Genomic DNA, 18,001 nt, shown 5'->3' with positions numbered 1-18,001 from the left:
CTCATTACCTAATAAACAAATTATTTAGTCTTTAAGATGCTACGGGACTGCTTGATTTTTGTGACAAGCAGTTTGTATGGAAGGAAATTCCGTGATGTTTCTTTGTTAAGATGAAGCAGGGGTTGCCTCTCCTTAGCCTTCCCCTCCCCACACTCATCACATAGGCAGCACAATCAGCAGTGTGCTGCCACTCACACCTCCCGTGAGGTGAGTGTAAGGGAGGTTAGGGGGAGGTGACCCCCACTGCTACTGCCAACTCTCTCAGGTAATCCCTAGCCTATTTGGTTGGGGAGATGGTAAGGAGGTGGGAACAGCCCACCCTGCACAGACAGTTAAATCGAAGCAACAGTTCTCGGTCAGGAAGTACACACTGGCACAAGAAGCATATTATAGACATGCACAAATGAATTAATGACTAAAGTGGTTGTGAATCAACACAACTTAGGTCAGCATAATTTTGTAGTGGAGATTTACTGTCTTGTACCTGTCTCAGCATTTATATGGTATGCTGTGGCACTTTGATGGGGTACGGGGACATAAAAGAAGTATCTCCTGTGGCCCAATCACCAGAGTTACTTTCTGACGAGGAGCCTGTCTGTTGTATATTCTGTGTAATGCAACCAAAATGTTTAAATATTGCTAATACACTAAATTGCATTGTACCAAAGGAATGGGACTTCTCCAACAATGGTCCCTTTTCAATGGGGATCTTATCAAGCACTTCTTCTCAATTAAATAGTCCAATCATATTCTAATTATAGAACAGCAACGAAGGGTCCTGTGGCACCTTATAGACTAACAGAAAAGTTTTGAGCATGAGCTTTCGTGAGCACAGACTCACTTCATGAGATGCTCATCTGAAGAATCTGATGAAGTGAGTCTGTGCTCATGAAAGCTCATGCTCAAAACTTTTCTGTTAGTCTATAAGGTGCCACAGGACCCTTCGTTGCTGTTACAGATCCAGACTAACACGGCTACCCCTCCGATAATTATAGAACAGTATTCCATGGAAATTAGAACCATTTGTTGTTACACACGTCAAACTTTGTTTTGTTTTGGTATTGTTGTAAGCAGTTCTAATGACAAAGATCTCTCTCTTAGGCTCTCCATTACCAACATTGCCACAAATGGTGGTGTATGCCAGCTATGTTCCTCTCCATTTGTCTGAAGAGAATATCTTTGTATTGGGGCAAATGGTAAGGTTTGTTCTCTCAGGAAAACCAAATAACTGTTAAAAAATTAAGATATTTATTTTGGAACAATTTCTTTTAAAAATGCTCAGGAAATGACTATTCAGTTCAGTCCATAATTTTCAGTGGTGAATATATCTCTCTCAATATTTAAACCTTAATTTCCCTTCTGGAGCTTTAACAATCCCTTAGCTTTACCTCACTTTTCACTTCCCACTCTCCAGTCCCTGTGTTGGTCACGAAGGACAAGATGGAATATTAATGAAAAAAGTCAGGCTTAATTGCTGTAAGTGCTCTTTAAAAATTGAATTTGGGGTTTTTTAGCACAATTATACAATACAATGCAATTAGATATACAATTTCCAATAAACTAAAATAAAACACAGAAAATAGCCAATATATGATTATTTAAGCTGTGATTGTTCTTGTGACAAGTGAAAGTAAGTGGGTAGTAGATGTTGCATTTCATATTTCTGCAGAATAAAAGGGAGTTGTAACTTGCTAATATGTTTACAATTGGCCAGTCATCCAGCAGGAAGCTATTTATAATGATGGAGAAGAAAGGATTTTTTGAAACATTAGCTTTAGATGTAAGGAATTTTCTATTCAGTGTGATTCCTATTACTAATAATTTGGTCTTTGGTCACTCGACTCTGACCCCAGGACAACAGAGGAGTTCGACAGCATCCCAGGCGACTGAGCAGGCCTTTTTAGGAACAGCACTGCTCACCTTCAAAATGAGGGAGGGGACTAGAAAAGGTGTCCCAGAAATTGCTTGTCCCACCCAAAATGGCCAGCATGCTGCAACTGGCAGTTTCACCCTCACAGCGGTCGAAAAGCAGTGAAAAGAAATATGATATTTGCAGCGTTGAACGTTCGCACCCTCTTGGACAGGGAGAATTCTATGAGGCCTGAGAGAAGAATGGCTCTCATAGCAAGACAAACTGGCACATTATGACATTGACATAGCCGCCCTGAGCGAGACCAGACTGGCAGAGGAAGGATCCATCTGCGAACCAAAAGGACATTACACTTTCTTCTGGAAAGGCAGGTCAGAAAATGAAGGCAGAATCCACGGAGTGGGACTTACCATCAAGACATCACTTCTGCACCAGCTTCCTGACCTACCAACTTGCATCAGTGAGCATCTGACCAAGCTCTGCTTCCCCCTCAACACCTCTCACCACGTTACAGTCATCAGCACTTATGCCCCCACCCTGACTTACGCCCCCCATACTGACTAACAGCGACAAAGCAAAAGAAAGTTTCTATGAGGACCTTGACCATCTTGTGAAAGCAACTTCTCCTTGTGACAAGCTTCTCCTGTTGGGTGACTTCAACGCCAGGGTTGGCAGGACTGTAGGACCTGGAAAGGGGTGCTAGGGCATCTTCGTGTTGGTAACATGAATGCCAATGGCCACCTTCTGCTGAGCTTCTGTGCAGAAAATGACCTGATGATTACCAACACTCTCTTCAGGCAAGCCAATAAATACAAGACCACATGAATGCACCCGAGACCAAAATAGTGGCACCTGATTGACTGTGTCATCAGTTGCAGGGGGGACATTTGAGATCACCAGGGCCATGTGGAGAGCTGAATGCTGGACTGATCATAGACTTGTCAGATCAGTCCTTATGCTGTACATCACACCACTGCACTGCAAGAAACTCAAGGTTGTCAGCTGTCCTTCAACATCAGGAAGCTGCAACATACTGGTCACCATGAGAAATTCGCAGCCTGCCTTGACTGACTGCTGACATCCCATGGACCTCTGGCTGGAGACCCAACACAAAAGTGGAACCAGTTCAAAACACTGGTGATGGAGTCAGCCAAGTCAACACTAGGACTGAAAAAGAGAGTTCACCAAGACTGGTTTGATGAAAATGACAAGGCCATCGTGGAGATCTTAAAGGAAAAACAGAATGCATTTCTGCTATGGCAAAATGATCAGTCCTCAATCTCCAAATGCGATCATTTCAAACACCTTCAGAGCCAGGCGCAAGTGGCACTTTGCAAAATGCAAGATGAGTGGTGGGAGAGTAAAGCTGATGAAGTCCAATACTACGCTGACACCAAGAACTCCAAAATGTTCTTCAGTGCTATCAAAGCTATATATGGACCTTGAAAGCCAAGTACTACACCTCTCCTGTATGCAAATGGCATGACCCTTCTGAGGGAGAAGAACAGCATCAACAATAGGTGGAGAGAGCACTTCAGCAACCTTCGCAACAGACCCTCCATTGTTAGCCCTGTGGCTCTAGACCAGATCCCTCAGAAACCCACAATAGACAGTCTTGACCTGCCCCCTACAATGGATGAGGTCAAAAAGGCAATTAGCCAAACCAGCTCTGGCAAAGCCCCTGGGATGGATGGTATCTCTGCTGAAATTTTCAAAGTAGCAGGACCGGTGTCTCTTGAAGCCCTTCACAACATCTTGATCACCATCCAGGAAGAAGAAGACATGCCCAAAGACTGTAAGGATGCCACAATCATCTTGCTCTTCAAGAACAAGGGCAACAAAGCTGACTGTGGAAATTACCAGGGCATCTCCCTTCTCTGTGATGCTGGGAAGATCTTGGCTCGAGTCATTCTCATCCGTCTGATCACCAGCATCTCAGAGAAGAACTACCAGAAACACAGTGTGGTTTTTGCCCAGGCCAGAGCACCATTGACATGATCTTTGCTGTTCGTTGGGTCCAGGACAAGTGCATAGAGCAGAACTTGGATCTGTACACTGCCTTTATAGACCTGACCAAGATGTTTGACACTATCAACAGAGAAGCCCTGTGGATTATCCTGTCAAAACTTGGCTGCCTGAGAAGATTCATTAACCTTATATGCCTGTTACATGATGACATGATTGGCTTTGTTCTTTCAAATGGTGAGTCCTCAGATCCATTTGAGATATCCAATGGTGTGAAGCAAGGGTGCGTGCTGGCCCTAGTGTTATTCAATCTCTTTTTCACATGCATCTTCAGCCACACGGTTAGGGACCTGGACCATGTAGTCTACATAAAATACATACTTGATGAGTCAATTTTTGACCTTCGTTGTCTGAATTCTAAAACGCTTGAGAGGCTTATCCTTGAAGCCCTTTTTGCTGACAACTGTGTACTTATGGCACACAAGGAATCTGATCTTCAGTTCATCATCAAGGTTGCCGATGCCACTCGCCTCTTTGGTTTGACCATCTGCCTAGGAAAGACCGAGGTACTGTTCCAACCTGCTCCAGGACCTGATGTTCTCCTCACTTGAATCTTTATTGAAGGAAGAGAGTTAAAAACAGTAGAGGAGTTCAAGTACCTTGGCAGTGTGATAGCCAATGATGGCTCCCTTGACAAAGAAATCAATGCCAGAATCTGCCAGGCCAGCCGGGCACTAGTACTTCTGAGGGCACGAGTGTTGAATCAGCACAATATCCGACAGTCCACTAAACTGAAAGCATACAAGGCTGTAGTCCTGACCAGACTCCTGTATGGCTGGGAAACCTGGACCTTGTACAGAAAACATATAAAAGCTGCTGGAGTGCTTCTACACATGCAGCCTGAGGTCAATACTACTCATTCGATGGCAGGACAGTTACAAACCTAGAAGTCCTGCACACAGCAGGAACCACAAGCATTGAAGCCATGATTCTGAAAGCCCAGCTTTACTGGACAGGGCATGTCATACGAATGGAGGAGTCAAGAATCCCTAAGCAACTCCTCTGCGGTGAACTCTCCCAGGGCAAAAGGAATCGAGGTAAGTCTCACAAGAGGTATAACGACTGCGTGAAGGCCAACATTGCTCATGCTGGTTTAAAACCAGATCAGCTAGAGCCGCATGCAAAAGACGAAACGGGCTGGCATGCTCTCATGCGAAATGTGTATAACAACTTTGAAGAGCAGCGATGCGTACGCCTCATTGATGCTCATGAGAGGAAGAAAGCAACATCAGTAGCTGCACCAACAGAACCAGGACAATTCCCTTGCCCCCACTGTGAACGCCCATGCCGTTCAAATCTTGGACTCCTCAGCCGCATGCGAGTCCACAACTGACGAGCCTGTGGAAGCTCAAGATGTCATCGTCAGACATGATGGACTACCTACATACACTAATAAGTAGAACACTTAAAGATTATTAGTCTTCACAGAATAAAAAAATGTGTGGCAGCACTTTTTATGAGGCTGTTTTGAATTAATTGTATTTAATATCAGTTGGACCCAGATTGTGTTTTTTGTTTAAATTGTATTGTGTTACTGAGGTACACTCTAATTTTATCCTGTATAATTTAAGTGTTTAGCAAAGTTTCTCTATACTACTGGCAGTTTACAGGAATCTTAAATCAGTTTGGAAGCTGTGGTTAAGCAGTTGTGTTCTTTTTCTCCATATGGGAGTCAAGTCTGATTCCCTGGATTTTCCCTTAATCCCTAATGAGGCAGAATTTAGATGTGAGACCCCGTATCAGGTAAAGCATATTAGGTAAGAGATGTCATCTGGACATTTGTCCAAGATGGTCATTTAGTAGACTCATGGATGAATGGTCATTGAGGGCGCATAAATATAGAAATACCCTATTTCTTTTTGACACCTTTTAGGTAAATCTTGTTAAGACCTTATTTGGAGGCCAGAAGCCCACCATCAAAAATAATCATATTTTGGAAGATTATCTTAATTAGTTGCGTGAGATCCTCACTCCACTAAAATAAGTGGGAACTTTATTATTCACTTCAGTTGGACCATGAGTTTTGCATTTTTCTCCTTTGGCATACTTCACGGGTTTGCTCTCCCAATGCTTGTGTAGCTGGGTTTTGGCTGTCTACAGAAGGAATGCAGCTACTCAAGTAAAAGGGAGAATAGTAGTAGGTATTGTATCACTGAAGTGTGTATCTTGGTCAACAGTCATGTGCCAAGATGTACAGTAAATCAGCTAAATTGGTTTGATGCAAAATCATTTCTAAACAATAGGTGGCTTAGCTTCTTGTATATTAAGTGCTGTCTGTTTAAACGTGTGGTTCACTGGTCACCCTGCCTGCATGTTCTATATCCAGGAGGAAGTGCCACTTAAAACTGATGAGGTTGCTTATGGATCTTTTTCGCATTTCTTTATATTCAGTCTCACTGACAATCAGAGTAAATTGTTGCAGAACGAGAGGAGTCCCTGGGATGCTAGGCAATGAATGGTGGCAATGGGAATGCTTTTTTTTTTTTTATTGGAATGCAATCTAAAGATGAGTAATTTGTGTGGCTTGTTTAGTGAGCAACAGAAGACACATAGCTCAAAAATAAAAACGAAGGAAGAAGTGCAAATATTAACAGTGAACATCAAGTAGTGAAAGAACATATTTCAGTATTAGAAGATAACTGTTTAAATGGGAAGAACACCATGCATTGTTAATATCTAATATTGCTGTTATGTCGTGGTTATGCAGGCTAGTTGTGGTATAGTTATATACAGCCAAATGTACTAAAATAGGCGGTGAAATTAAGAGGCTAATTCTGTTGAGAAATATTGTTGCTGAGAAACTTTACATTATATAGATGTTTTCCAAATATGCCAGTTGCTTAGTAGAACTTTGCCACCTTGTAGATCTCAGTATGAAGCTTTGACTAACACCTCAGAAAAACATTTTTTAATGTAAAATATTGTCAGCCTTCCTTCTTTTTTTTTCATTCTAATGCTATGACACAGTCGTTTTCAACAAGTGGTGTGTACCTTTGGGGGTATACCATGGTCTTTCTGGGGCACTTCAATCATCTAGATATTAGCCTAGTTTTACAACACTCTACGTAAAAACCACTAGTGAAGTCAGTACAACCTAAAAGTTCATTCAGAGAATGACTTGTTTCTACTGCTTCATATGCCTTAGACTGAAATGTAAGTATAATATTTCTAGTCCAATTCATTTATTTGATAATAAGATGGTAGAAAGTCAGCAAGTTTTCAGCAGCAGTCTTCCATGAGGAAGTGAAATAACAGATCAGCAGAGCCAGACGTGTGCCACGAAGCCTCTTACTACAGGACAAGCCCAAGAGAGTAACCAACAGAACACCACTAGCCATCACCTACAGTCCTCAGCTAAAACCTCTACAGCACATCATCAGGGATTTACAACCCATCCTGGACAATGATCCCCCACTTTCACAGGCCTTGGGAGGCAGACCAGTTCTTGCCCACAGACAACCTGTCAACCTGAAGCAAATCCTAACCAGCAACTATACACCGGACCACAGTCACTCTAACTCAGGGACCCATCCATGCAACAAACCTCGTTGCTAGCTCTGCCCACATATCTACACCAGCAACACCATTACAGGACCTAACCAGATCAGCCACGCCATCGTGGGTTCATTCAGCTGCACATCTACCAATGTAATTTATGCCATCATGTGCCAGCAATGCCCCATCTGCTATATACATCGGACAAACTGGACAGTCTCTATGTAAAAGAATAAACGCACACAAATCAGACATCAGAAATGGCAATATACAAAAACCCATAGGAGAGCACTTCAATCTCCCGGGCCACACAGTAGCAGACTTAAAAGTAGCTATCCTACAGCAAAAAAATTTCAAGACCAGACTCCAAAGAGAAATTTCTGAGCTACAATTCATCTGCAAATTCGATGCCCTCAGCACTGGCTTAAACAAAGACTGCGAATGGCTGGCTAAATACAGAAGCAGCTTCCCCTCCCTTGGTGTTCGCACCTCCAGATCAACTGCTGGTAGTAAGCCTCACCCTTGCTGACTGAGCTAACCTTGTTATCCCCAGCCTTGCTCTGGCTTATTTATACCTGGCCCTGCAGATTTCCAAGACCAGCATCTGATGAAGTGAGTCTGTGCTCACGAAAGCTCATGCTCAAAACTTTTCTGTTAGTCTATAAGGTACCACAGGACCCTTTGTTGCTGTTACAGATCCAGACTAACATGGCTACCCCTCCGATACTTGACTACTATGCCACAGTATCACTCTTTGTATTTAGCTCCAGAAACAAAAAATGCTTGGTTGTGGCTGAAACTGCTTTTGTGTGATAAATCCATTGTAAAAGATAAAATATATTTAAATCAAAAATATAACATTAAACTTTGTCTGTTGATCAGTCATCTTTTGCAAGACGTGTTTGGAACAAAGATGTGACTGAACGTTATGGGTTAAATGTAATATTCTGTGAGCTTTATTATTTAGCTCTTTTAGCATGGGAAAGGAGAACTGCCCTCACTAAGCTTACCCGTTTGGCTTTTGCAGGTGGATTCCTCTGAGAAGTTGAGGCAGTATGGACTTTCCCATATATATAGTCATCCTGTGCTGGTAACTAGGACTAGGTCCTGTCCTCTGGTAGCTCCACCAAAGCCACCACCAATTCCTCAATGGAAACTTATCCGCCCAAAACAAGAGACAGTCGTGACAGATGAAGCTCAAGGTTTGTATACTCAGACTTACTAAATACATTTAATTTACTGTGAATCACAGTTGAAATTTGTAGTGTTTCACTTGTGAAATGATGTAGTGGAAAGTCTTGACATGTAATGTCATGTATAATGACAGATACATGGCTGAATTTCGTTCCTTTTTTTTCCACTTTTCTGCTCTTTCGTAAATGAGTATTTGGAGAGTCAAGACACATCACACCTGGAAAAAATCCACAAAACTAAATTAAATATTTAGAGAAAATCAGTGATGGACATAACCATTTTTAACAACACAAAAATGGACTGCTTTGAGAAATTATTTATAGTGCTCTAGGGACATGATCTTGACAGCACTGGCCTTGAACTTTAAGCATGTGAATGGTGCTGCTGACTTTATTGGTGATACTCACACATAAGAACATAACAACAGCCATACTGGGTCAGACCAAAAGTCCGTCTTGCCCAGTATTACTTCGCATTTATCAACATTAAATTTCATTTCCCATTTTGTTGCCCAATCAGCTAGTTTTGTGAGATCCTTCTGAAGCTCTTCACAGTCTGCTTTGAACTTAACTATCTTGAGCAGTTTTATATCAGATGCAAATTATGCCATTTCACTGTTTTCCCCTTTCTCCAGATCATTTATGAATAGGTTGAATAGGACTAGTCCCCCTACAGACCCTTTGGTACACCACTACAGTAAACCCTCAAACTACATGGCTTCAGGTTGCACATAACTCACTTTAATGCAAGTTAAGCACAACTTGAAGCTGCTCTGTGGCTAACAGACCCATGTCTGGGGGAAGGCAAGGGGACGGGGCTCTTAGATTGCCTATGTGCTCCCAGCTGTGGGCAGCTAGGCAAGCTAGAAGCCTTCTCCCTGCCTTTCTCCCAGTGGCACAGCTGTCAGGCTGACAGCCGCACTGCTGGAGGAAGGCAAGGAGAAGCAGCCAGGAAACTGAGCAGCCCTGATGGACTGGTCAGTTTCCCAGTCCCACAAGTGGAGGGGAGCTGGGAAGCAAGCGTCAGCCTGGTACCCAGCTGCCCTGTACTGATGGAACTGGGAAACTAACCATCCATGACTTGGTCATTTTCCTAAGTCCCACAAGCAGCGGGGAGATGGGAACTAGGCTACCTCCTGGTTCCCAGCTCCCCACCACTCTAGGAGCCAGGAGTCTGACCAGCCCTGGTGGGCTGCAAGCCTAGGAGAGCCGGGAACCAGGCTGCAGCCTGGTGCCTTCTCCCCACTGACTTGCATGAAAATACGAGTTACTTGGGGGTTGCAAGAATGCAACCCCTGTATAACTTGAAGGTTTACTGTAGTTATGTTTTCCCATTCTGAAAATTGACGGTTTATTCCTACCCTTTATTTCACATCTTTTGATCAGTTATCAATCTATGAGAAGATCTTCCTTTATATTCTGTGACAGGTTACTAAGGAGCCTGTGGTGAGGAACCTTGTCAAAATCTTTCTAGAGATCTAAGTACACTATACCCACTGGATCCCCCTTGTCCACATGCTTGTTGATCCCTTCAAAGAATTCTAGTACATTGGTGAGGCATCAGTTCCCTTTTGAAAAACATATTGAATTTTCCCCAACAAACTGGTAATCTGTATGTTTGATAATTCTGTTCTTTTCTATAGTTACAGCCAGTTCACCCATTACTGAAGTTAAACATTACATCTACATTGCACCTTGGCACAATGTAGAGTTGAGCTAACATGCTAGAAATTGCAGTATGGCTGTTGCAGCTCTGCCATCAGCTTGGATTCTCAGGACTGCTGCCCTCCTGTTTGAGCTTGTGTGGCTAGCCTGAATCTCAGTCAAAGCTGCAACATCCATTCTGCTATTTGTAGTATGCTAGCTCATGCCCTGCTTGTGTGAGTCTGTCTACCCTGGCTAGGACGCTCAGAGCTGAAATGTAGGTCTACCCTTACTAACTCAGGCTCAGAATAATCAGCACATTGCAAGATATGATCTCTCTGTGTACATTGCTAAATTTAAAGGCACTGTTGACCTTTCCCTTTTCATTCTTGCAATAACTGCAGGAGTGTCAGAACAGGGAACTGAAGCTTACCTTCCTAAATCATGCTGTCTTTTGGGTTTAAGTTTCCTCAATAGCAATTTCATGATTGTGTAAGAGGGTTCTCATAGACTTTCTTCTCAAGTCTTTTTAGAGACTCTTGCAGATCAGATATTAACAGTGAAAATTACCTAACTGTATTTCACTAAGAATTCGTGCAGTTTCCTTTAATAACTGGTTAGACATTTCATGATCCATTGTTATTCACCGCTATTCTTTTTGTGTGTGTATGTTTTTTGCATATTTGGTCCTCAGATGTTTTTATTCACAGCTATTCTGCTTATATGCATGCACTCTTAAAATTGTGGCCCTCAAGAGTTTTTTTTCCTCAAAATACTCTTAAGTAGAAATATTACCAATTTTCACATTTAATAGTAACATAGTGGAAAGTCTCTAATTTACAGATAATTCATGCACATAGATCTTGGTATGAACTGAGATAGGTTTTTTCCAGCATCTTAGATGTTATATTTATTTATTTGAAATTAACTAAGTGCTTAATTGCTTGCTTTGGAAAACTTGTATTGACTTCAGCAGAGTTGCTTGGGATGGGCTAATAACTGAACTAGGTGGTCATGATTCAGCCTATTATGGCTTGGTTGCTTGCAAATATCTAAGGGATAATTTAAGTGCAACCATGTTAAAATGAGGAGAAGCGTAGCACCTTAAAGACCAATACATTTATTTGGGCATAAGCTTTCATGGACTGAAGCCAATTTCATCATAATTTCAAGGAGAAGCAGTAGATGTGGTATACCTAGACTTTAGTAAAACATTTGTTACGGTCTCGCATGATATTCTTATAAAAAAATAGGCAAATACAATTTAGATGAGGCTACTATAAGGTGGGTGCGTAACTGGCTGGGTAACCATACCCAGAGAGTAGTTCTTAATGGTTCTCAGTTCTGCTGGAAAAGTATAACAAGTGGGGTTCCTCAGGGGTCAGTGTTAGGACCAGTTCTGTTCAATATCTTTATCAATGATTTAGATATTGGCATAGAAAGTACGTTTATTAAGTTTGCAGATGATACCAAGCTGGGAGGGGTTGCAACTGCTTTGGAGGATAGGGTCAAAATTCAAAATGATCTGGATAAATTGGAGAAATGGTTTGAGGTAAACAGAATGAAGTTTAAGAAGGACAAATGCAAAGTACTCCACTTGGGAAGGAACAATCAGTTTCACACGTACAGAATGGGGAGAGACCATCTAGGAATGAGTACAGCAGAAAGGGATCTAGGGGTTATAGTGGACCACCAGCTAACCATGAGTCAACAGTGTGATGCTGCTGCAAAAAAAGCTAACATGATTCTGGGATGAATTAATAGGTGTGTTGTGAACAAGACATGAGAAGGCATTCTTCTGCTCTACTCTGTGCTGGTTAGGCCTCAGCTGCAGTATTGTGTCCAGTTCTGGGCACCGCAGTTCAAGAAAGATGTGGAGAAATTAGAGAGGGTCTGGAAAAGAGCGGCAAGAGTGATTAAAGGTCTAGAGAATGTGACCTATGAAGAAAGGCTGAAAGATTTGGGTTTGTTTAGTTTGGAAAAGAGAAGATTAAGGGGAGACATGATAGCAGTTTTCAGGTATCTAAAAGGGTGTCATAAGGAGGAGGGAGAAAACTTGTTCTTCTTGGCTTCTAAGGATAGAACAAGAGGCAACGGGCTTAAACTGCAGCAAGGGAGGTTTAGATTGGACATTAGGAAAAAGTTCCTAACGGTCAGGGTGGTCAAACCGTGGAATAAATTGCCAAGGGAGGTTGTGGAATCTCCATCGCTGGAGATATTTAAGAACAGGTTAGATAGATGTCTATCAGGGATGGTTTAGACAGTACTTGGTCCTGCCATTGGGGCACGGGGCTGGACTCGATGGCCTCTCAAGGTCCCTTCCAGTCCTAGTGTTCTATAATTCCATATGCATGAAGTGGAAACTTCAGTTTGGTAGGGATATATACGTATACAAATATGTGACTATTTATTTATATTTATATTTATATTAAATTAATATAAGATGGACCAATGCTAAGGAGACCAATTCAGTCAGGGTGGAGGTGGCCCACTCCAAACGGTTGATGAGAAGGTGAGAATACCAAAAGATGGAGAATTACTTTTTGTAGTAAGCTAGCTACTCCCAGTTTTTATTCAGGCCTAGGTAGATAGGGTTCATTCAAAAGGAAACCCCTCTTTCAAAAGCACCCTTCTTCCTTTTGAATGAATCCCATTTACACAGCTGTTTTGGCTTTTGAAATCAGCTGTTCCATAATCAAGATCCTGCATGAGTGTGCAAAGGAGACATGAGATATTTAAATCTGCACCTCATTTGCATTTCCAATTAGCTGCATTTGCATGCCCTTCCGAAAGGGAGTAGTAGCATAGCCAAAGCATTAACATCACGTTTCAGATGCAAATTCAAGTGATAGAAGTGTCTACTTCATATTTTAGAAGGCCTGCTGCATTAAAATCCTTGAAAGCTGTGTTTTACAAAAGTAGAATTAATTGGAACTTCAAATTCTCAGTACTTATGACTGTCCTTGTAATGTCAGATTTCACCTTGAATTGTACCAGAAATAGTCAAATTCTTAACCCTCATTGTGATTTTTTTTTAATTTTGAACAATATCACAGGTTTCAGTGCTTTTAAAACTCATAATAATCGTTTTTAATTTTTTTCAGAACCTATAATAAAGAAACCTGAACAGTATATAGAGATTGCTAGCCCATTTCTGAATTATAGAGTCACTCCTATTGCAATACCCACAAATGTGTAAGTAAATTAAACTTTTTCTGTATGATAAGGGAATTCATTTAATTGTTCCAATATAGTGTTACAGTTTCTGTTAAATGTTCATCATGTAATCAACATAAAAACAAAATATTATGTTTACCTATAACATGCAAACAAGTTGTTTACTTTCATTTCTTGCTGAAGTGTCTGTTGCTTTATTCTGAGTTGTAGTTGCATAGACATTATATCTTTTTAAATTAAAAATGTGTTTAGGCAATTGAAATCAAGAATTTTCAGTGCACATGTTTCCCATTCCCAGAATATTTTGAATTGTGTGCCAGACAATTCTGTCCCCCTCTCAACCACTGCTAGACACACCATGGACCATTTGGTCCAAAAGTGGGCTTTTTCTTGCTTCACGTGTTCATGGACTTCCTCAAAGGCCATTTAAATGACCGGAATCTTTCTATTTACTTCATTAAGGCTTCGGTCAGACCTTTTAATATTTTCTGGTAGTAGGTTTTGATTGTTTTGCTTTTCTGATTGTATTGAAATGTGGAATTTGCTTTAAAGATGCTCAGTGTTCCTCTTAAGAGCAACGAAGGGTCCTGTGGCACCTTATAGACTAACAGAAAAGTTTTGAGCATGAGCTTTCGTGAGCACAGACTCACTTCTTCAGATGCACAGTGTTCCTCTTATGTCTAAGGAATCTTTTCCCTCATTTATAAGTGATATTTGATTTTTGCCTGAATGTAAAAATTGGTCTTGGGAATTAATTTAATTGGTCATCTCCAAATTACTTTAAAAGAAAAGGTGGAAAGTTAGTTGATTGGCCAAAAAGGTAATGCATCAAGGATCACAAAGGTGATGGTAGTCTTAAAAAGAACCTATAATTCAATGTTTTCAGGACCATTTGCCTCAGAGATTTCACCATACCCTTAAGACATTCTGCACTTGTTTTGAGTCAATGGGCCAAAGAATGATGTTTCTAAGAATCATGGAATCCTAGGCCTGGAAGGGACCTCAGCAGGTCATTGAGTCCAGCCCTCTGCCCAAAGCAGCATCAACCCTAAATAAATCATCCCAGCCAGGACTTTGTCAAGCTGGGACTTAAAAACATCTAGGGCTGGCAATTGCACCACCTCTCTAGGTAATGCATTCCAGTGTTTCACCACCCTCACTGTGAAATAGTTTTTCCCTAATATCCAACCTGTGCCTCCTGCTCTGTCACGTGAGACCATTGATCTGTGTTCTGCCATCACTGAGAACAGCCTCTCTCCATCTTCCTTAGAGCCTCCCTTCAGAAAGTTATGTGGCTATATACCTATCTCATAGAGCTGGAAGGGATCTTGAGAGGTTATCAAGTCCAGTCCCCTGCACTCACATCAGGACCTATCACCATCCCTGACAGATTTTTTTAAATCTATTTGTCCTAGATCCCTAAATGGCCCTCTCAAGGATTGAATTTACAACCCTGGGTTTAGCCAGCCACTGTTCAAGCCACTGAGCTATCCCTCCCCACAAGTTGAAGGCTGCTATCAAATTGCCCCTCAGTCTTCTCTTCTGCAAATTAAATAAGCCGAAATCCCTCAGCCTCTCCTTGCAGGTCATGTGCTCCAGCCCCCTAATCATTTTGATTGCCCTCCATTGAACCCTCTCCAGCGCAGCCACATAGTTTCTATACTGGGAGCCCCAGAATTGGATGCAGTACTCCAGATGTGACTTCACCGGTGCCAAATCGATGGGAATAACAACTTCTCTGGATCTGCTGGAAATGCTCCTCCTAATGCACCCCAATATGCCATTAGCCTTCTTGGCTACAAAGGGCCACTGTTGACTCATCCACCATAATCCCCAGGCCATTTTCTGCTGCACTGCTACCCAACCAGTTGGTCCCCAGCCTGTAACAATATCTGGGACTCTTTTGTCCCAAGTGCATGACTCTGCACATATCCTTGTTGAACAGCATCATATTTGTTTTCATACAATCCTCCAATTTCTCCAGGTCACTCTGGACCCTATCCCTACTCTCCAACATATCTACTTGTCCCACTAGTTTAGTGTCTCTGCAAATTCCTTCATCCAGGTCATTAATAATACCACAATACCAGCCCTAGAGTTGATCCTTAGGGCACTCCACTTGAAACAAACTGCCAATCAGGCATAGTGCTGGTGATCACTACTCATTAGGCCAGACCATCTAGCCAGCTTTCTATCCACCTTACAGTCCATTTATCCAATCCCTACTTCCTTAATTTGCAGGCAAGAATATTGTGAGAGTCTGTATCAAAAGCTTTGCTAAAGTCAAGGTATATCACACCCACTACCTTCCCCATATCCACAGAGCCAGTTACCTCATCACAGAAGCTAATCAGATTGGCCAGGCATGACTTGCCCTTGGTCAATCCATTTTGACTATTCCCAATCAGTTTCCCCTCTTCCAAGTGCTTTACAGTGGATTCTTTGAGATTTGAAAAATACCCTCCATGATTTTTCCAGGGACTGAGGTAAGGCTGACCAGTCTATGGTTCCTTCAGTTGTCCTTTGCTTGTTTTTAAATATGGGTACTATATTTGCATTTTCCAATCATCTGGGACCTCTCTCAATCACCACAAGTTTTTAAAGATAGCAGCCAAAGGCTCTGCAATGACTCTTGCCAATTCCCTCATTACACTTGGGTGCATTAAATCCAGACCCATGGATTTGTGTATATCTTGCTTTTCTAAATAGCTCTTAACATGTTCTTTCCCAGCTGAGGGCTGTCCATGTCCTTCCCATTCTGCATTGCCTCATGCAGTAGTCTGGGAGCTGACCTCGTCCATGAAGACAGAGGCAAAAAAAAAGAATTGAGTACTTCAGCTTCTCCCACATCATCTGCCACAAGGTCACCTCTCTCATCCAGTAATGGCCCCCCACGCTCACTGATCACTGCCTTATTGTTAACGTGCCTATGGAAACCTTTCTTATTAACCTTCACATTCCTCATTAGTTGCAGTTCTAGTTGTGCTTTTGCCTTCCTGATTAGTCCTCTGAATTCTCAAGCAATATATTTAAACTCCTCCTTAATCACCTTTCAAAGTTTCTACTTCTCACGTGCATCCTTTTTGAGTTTAAGTTTGCCAAGGATTTCCCTAGTAAGCAAAAGTGGTTGCCTTCCATATTCGCTTTTCTTACCGCACATCAGGGTGGTTTGTTCCTGTGCCTTCAAGAAGACTTGCTTAAAATATTGCCAGTTCTCCTGGACTCTTTTCCCCTTCATATTAGCTTACCAGGGGATCCTGCTTATCAGTTCAAAGTCTGCTCTTCTGAAATCCAGGGTCTGCATTTTACTAATCACCTTTCTTCCTTTTGTCAGGATGCTGAAATCTACCATCTCATGAGCATTGTAGCCCAGATTGCCACTCACTTCTACTTCTCTTCATTTCTCCCTGTTTGTGAAAAGAGGTCAAGCTGTGCATGACCCCTGGTTGGTTCCTTCAGCACTTGTACCAGGAAGTTATTCCCAACATTCTCCAGACATTTCCTGGATTGTCTGTGTGCTGCTATATTGGACTCCCAACAGATGGGAGGGTGGTTAAAGTACCACATGAAAACCAGGGCCTATGATCTGAAAGCTTCTCTTAGTTGTCTGAAGAAAACCTCGTCTACTTCATCCATCTGATCTAGTGGTCTATAGCAGACACCAACTACAACATCACCTCTGTTGCTTCCACCTGTAAGCTTAGCCCAAATACTTTTAATAGGATTTTGTCCCACTATATACTGGAGCTCTGAGTAATCATATTGCTCTCTTACATACACAACAACTCCTCCCGCTTTTCTCCACTGCCTGTCCTTCCTGAACAGTTTATATCCTTCCATGGCCGTGTCCTAGTTGTTTGAGTCATCCCACTAAGTTTCTGTAATTCCGATCACCTCATACTTTATTGACTGTGCCAGGGCTTCTTATTCTTCTGTTTGTTTCCCAGGCTTCTTGCATTCATGTACAAACACCTTAGATAATTTGCCAATTGTCTACCTTCTCTTTTTGAATCAGGGGTCTTCCTTTGCTGTTTCTTCCTAGTCCTCCACTTCCCCACTTACCTCAAGGCTTATGTCACCGTCCCCCGACAAACCTAATGTAAAACCTTATTCACTAGGTTTGTAAGAGGTCCGTTTCATTTTGACATAAGTTACAGAGTTCATAGAATCCATGTTATACTCCAGATTTGTGACAGTATTTTCTGGGAAGAAAGGTTTCAGAGTTCTCTGAATTAGTCTTCTACTCCAGAATATCCTCAGATAGCTTTCAGAACTCAGTTCTGTAGGGCTTGAAGGCCTCTTGCACGTACATCATTCCTTTAGCCAGACTCCAAAGGAGACAATTGCCAGGCTGGCTCAGAAATATTTATTGGCTACATTTAGATAACGTGAGGCATGTCTCCCATAGGCATGTTTTCAGAAGCACAGTGGATAATACCTGAACATATTTGCATAGGTGTCTTTTTCAACCTTCTGCAGTCGGGGTAACAAATATTTCAACACAGTTAAAAAGCTGAGCTGTTTCAGCTTGCAGACATTTTGTTCACTCAAGTATAAAAACATCTTTATATAAATGTGCTAGAACTGAGAGCAGCCA

The 18,001-nt window shown here is 41.9% G+C and overlaps 1 protein-coding gene across 1 annotated transcript in view; it reads left to right on the top strand.

Moving 5' to 3' along the window:
• The window catches only part of ADGB (androglobin), a 224,364-nt gene that overhangs the window by 69,202 nt on the left and 137,161 nt on the right, over window positions 1–18,001 (top strand). Inside the window, 3 exon segments of the mRNA XM_074988710.1 lie at window positions 1,102–1,196; window positions 8,418–8,592; window positions 13,332–13,422. Of these exon segments, the coding sequence (XP_074844811.1) occupies window positions 1,102–1,196; window positions 8,418–8,592; window positions 13,332–13,422 (361 nt within the window).

This window comes from Carettochelys insculpta, chromosome 3 (genome assembly GCF_033958435.1).
Source record: "Carettochelys insculpta isolate YL-2023 chromosome 3, ASM3395843v1, whole genome shotgun sequence".
NCBI classification, from domain to species: Eukaryota; Metazoa; Chordata; order Testudines; family Carettochelyidae; genus Carettochelys; species Carettochelys insculpta.
This window is presented reverse-complemented; position numbering and strand designations above follow the sequence as displayed.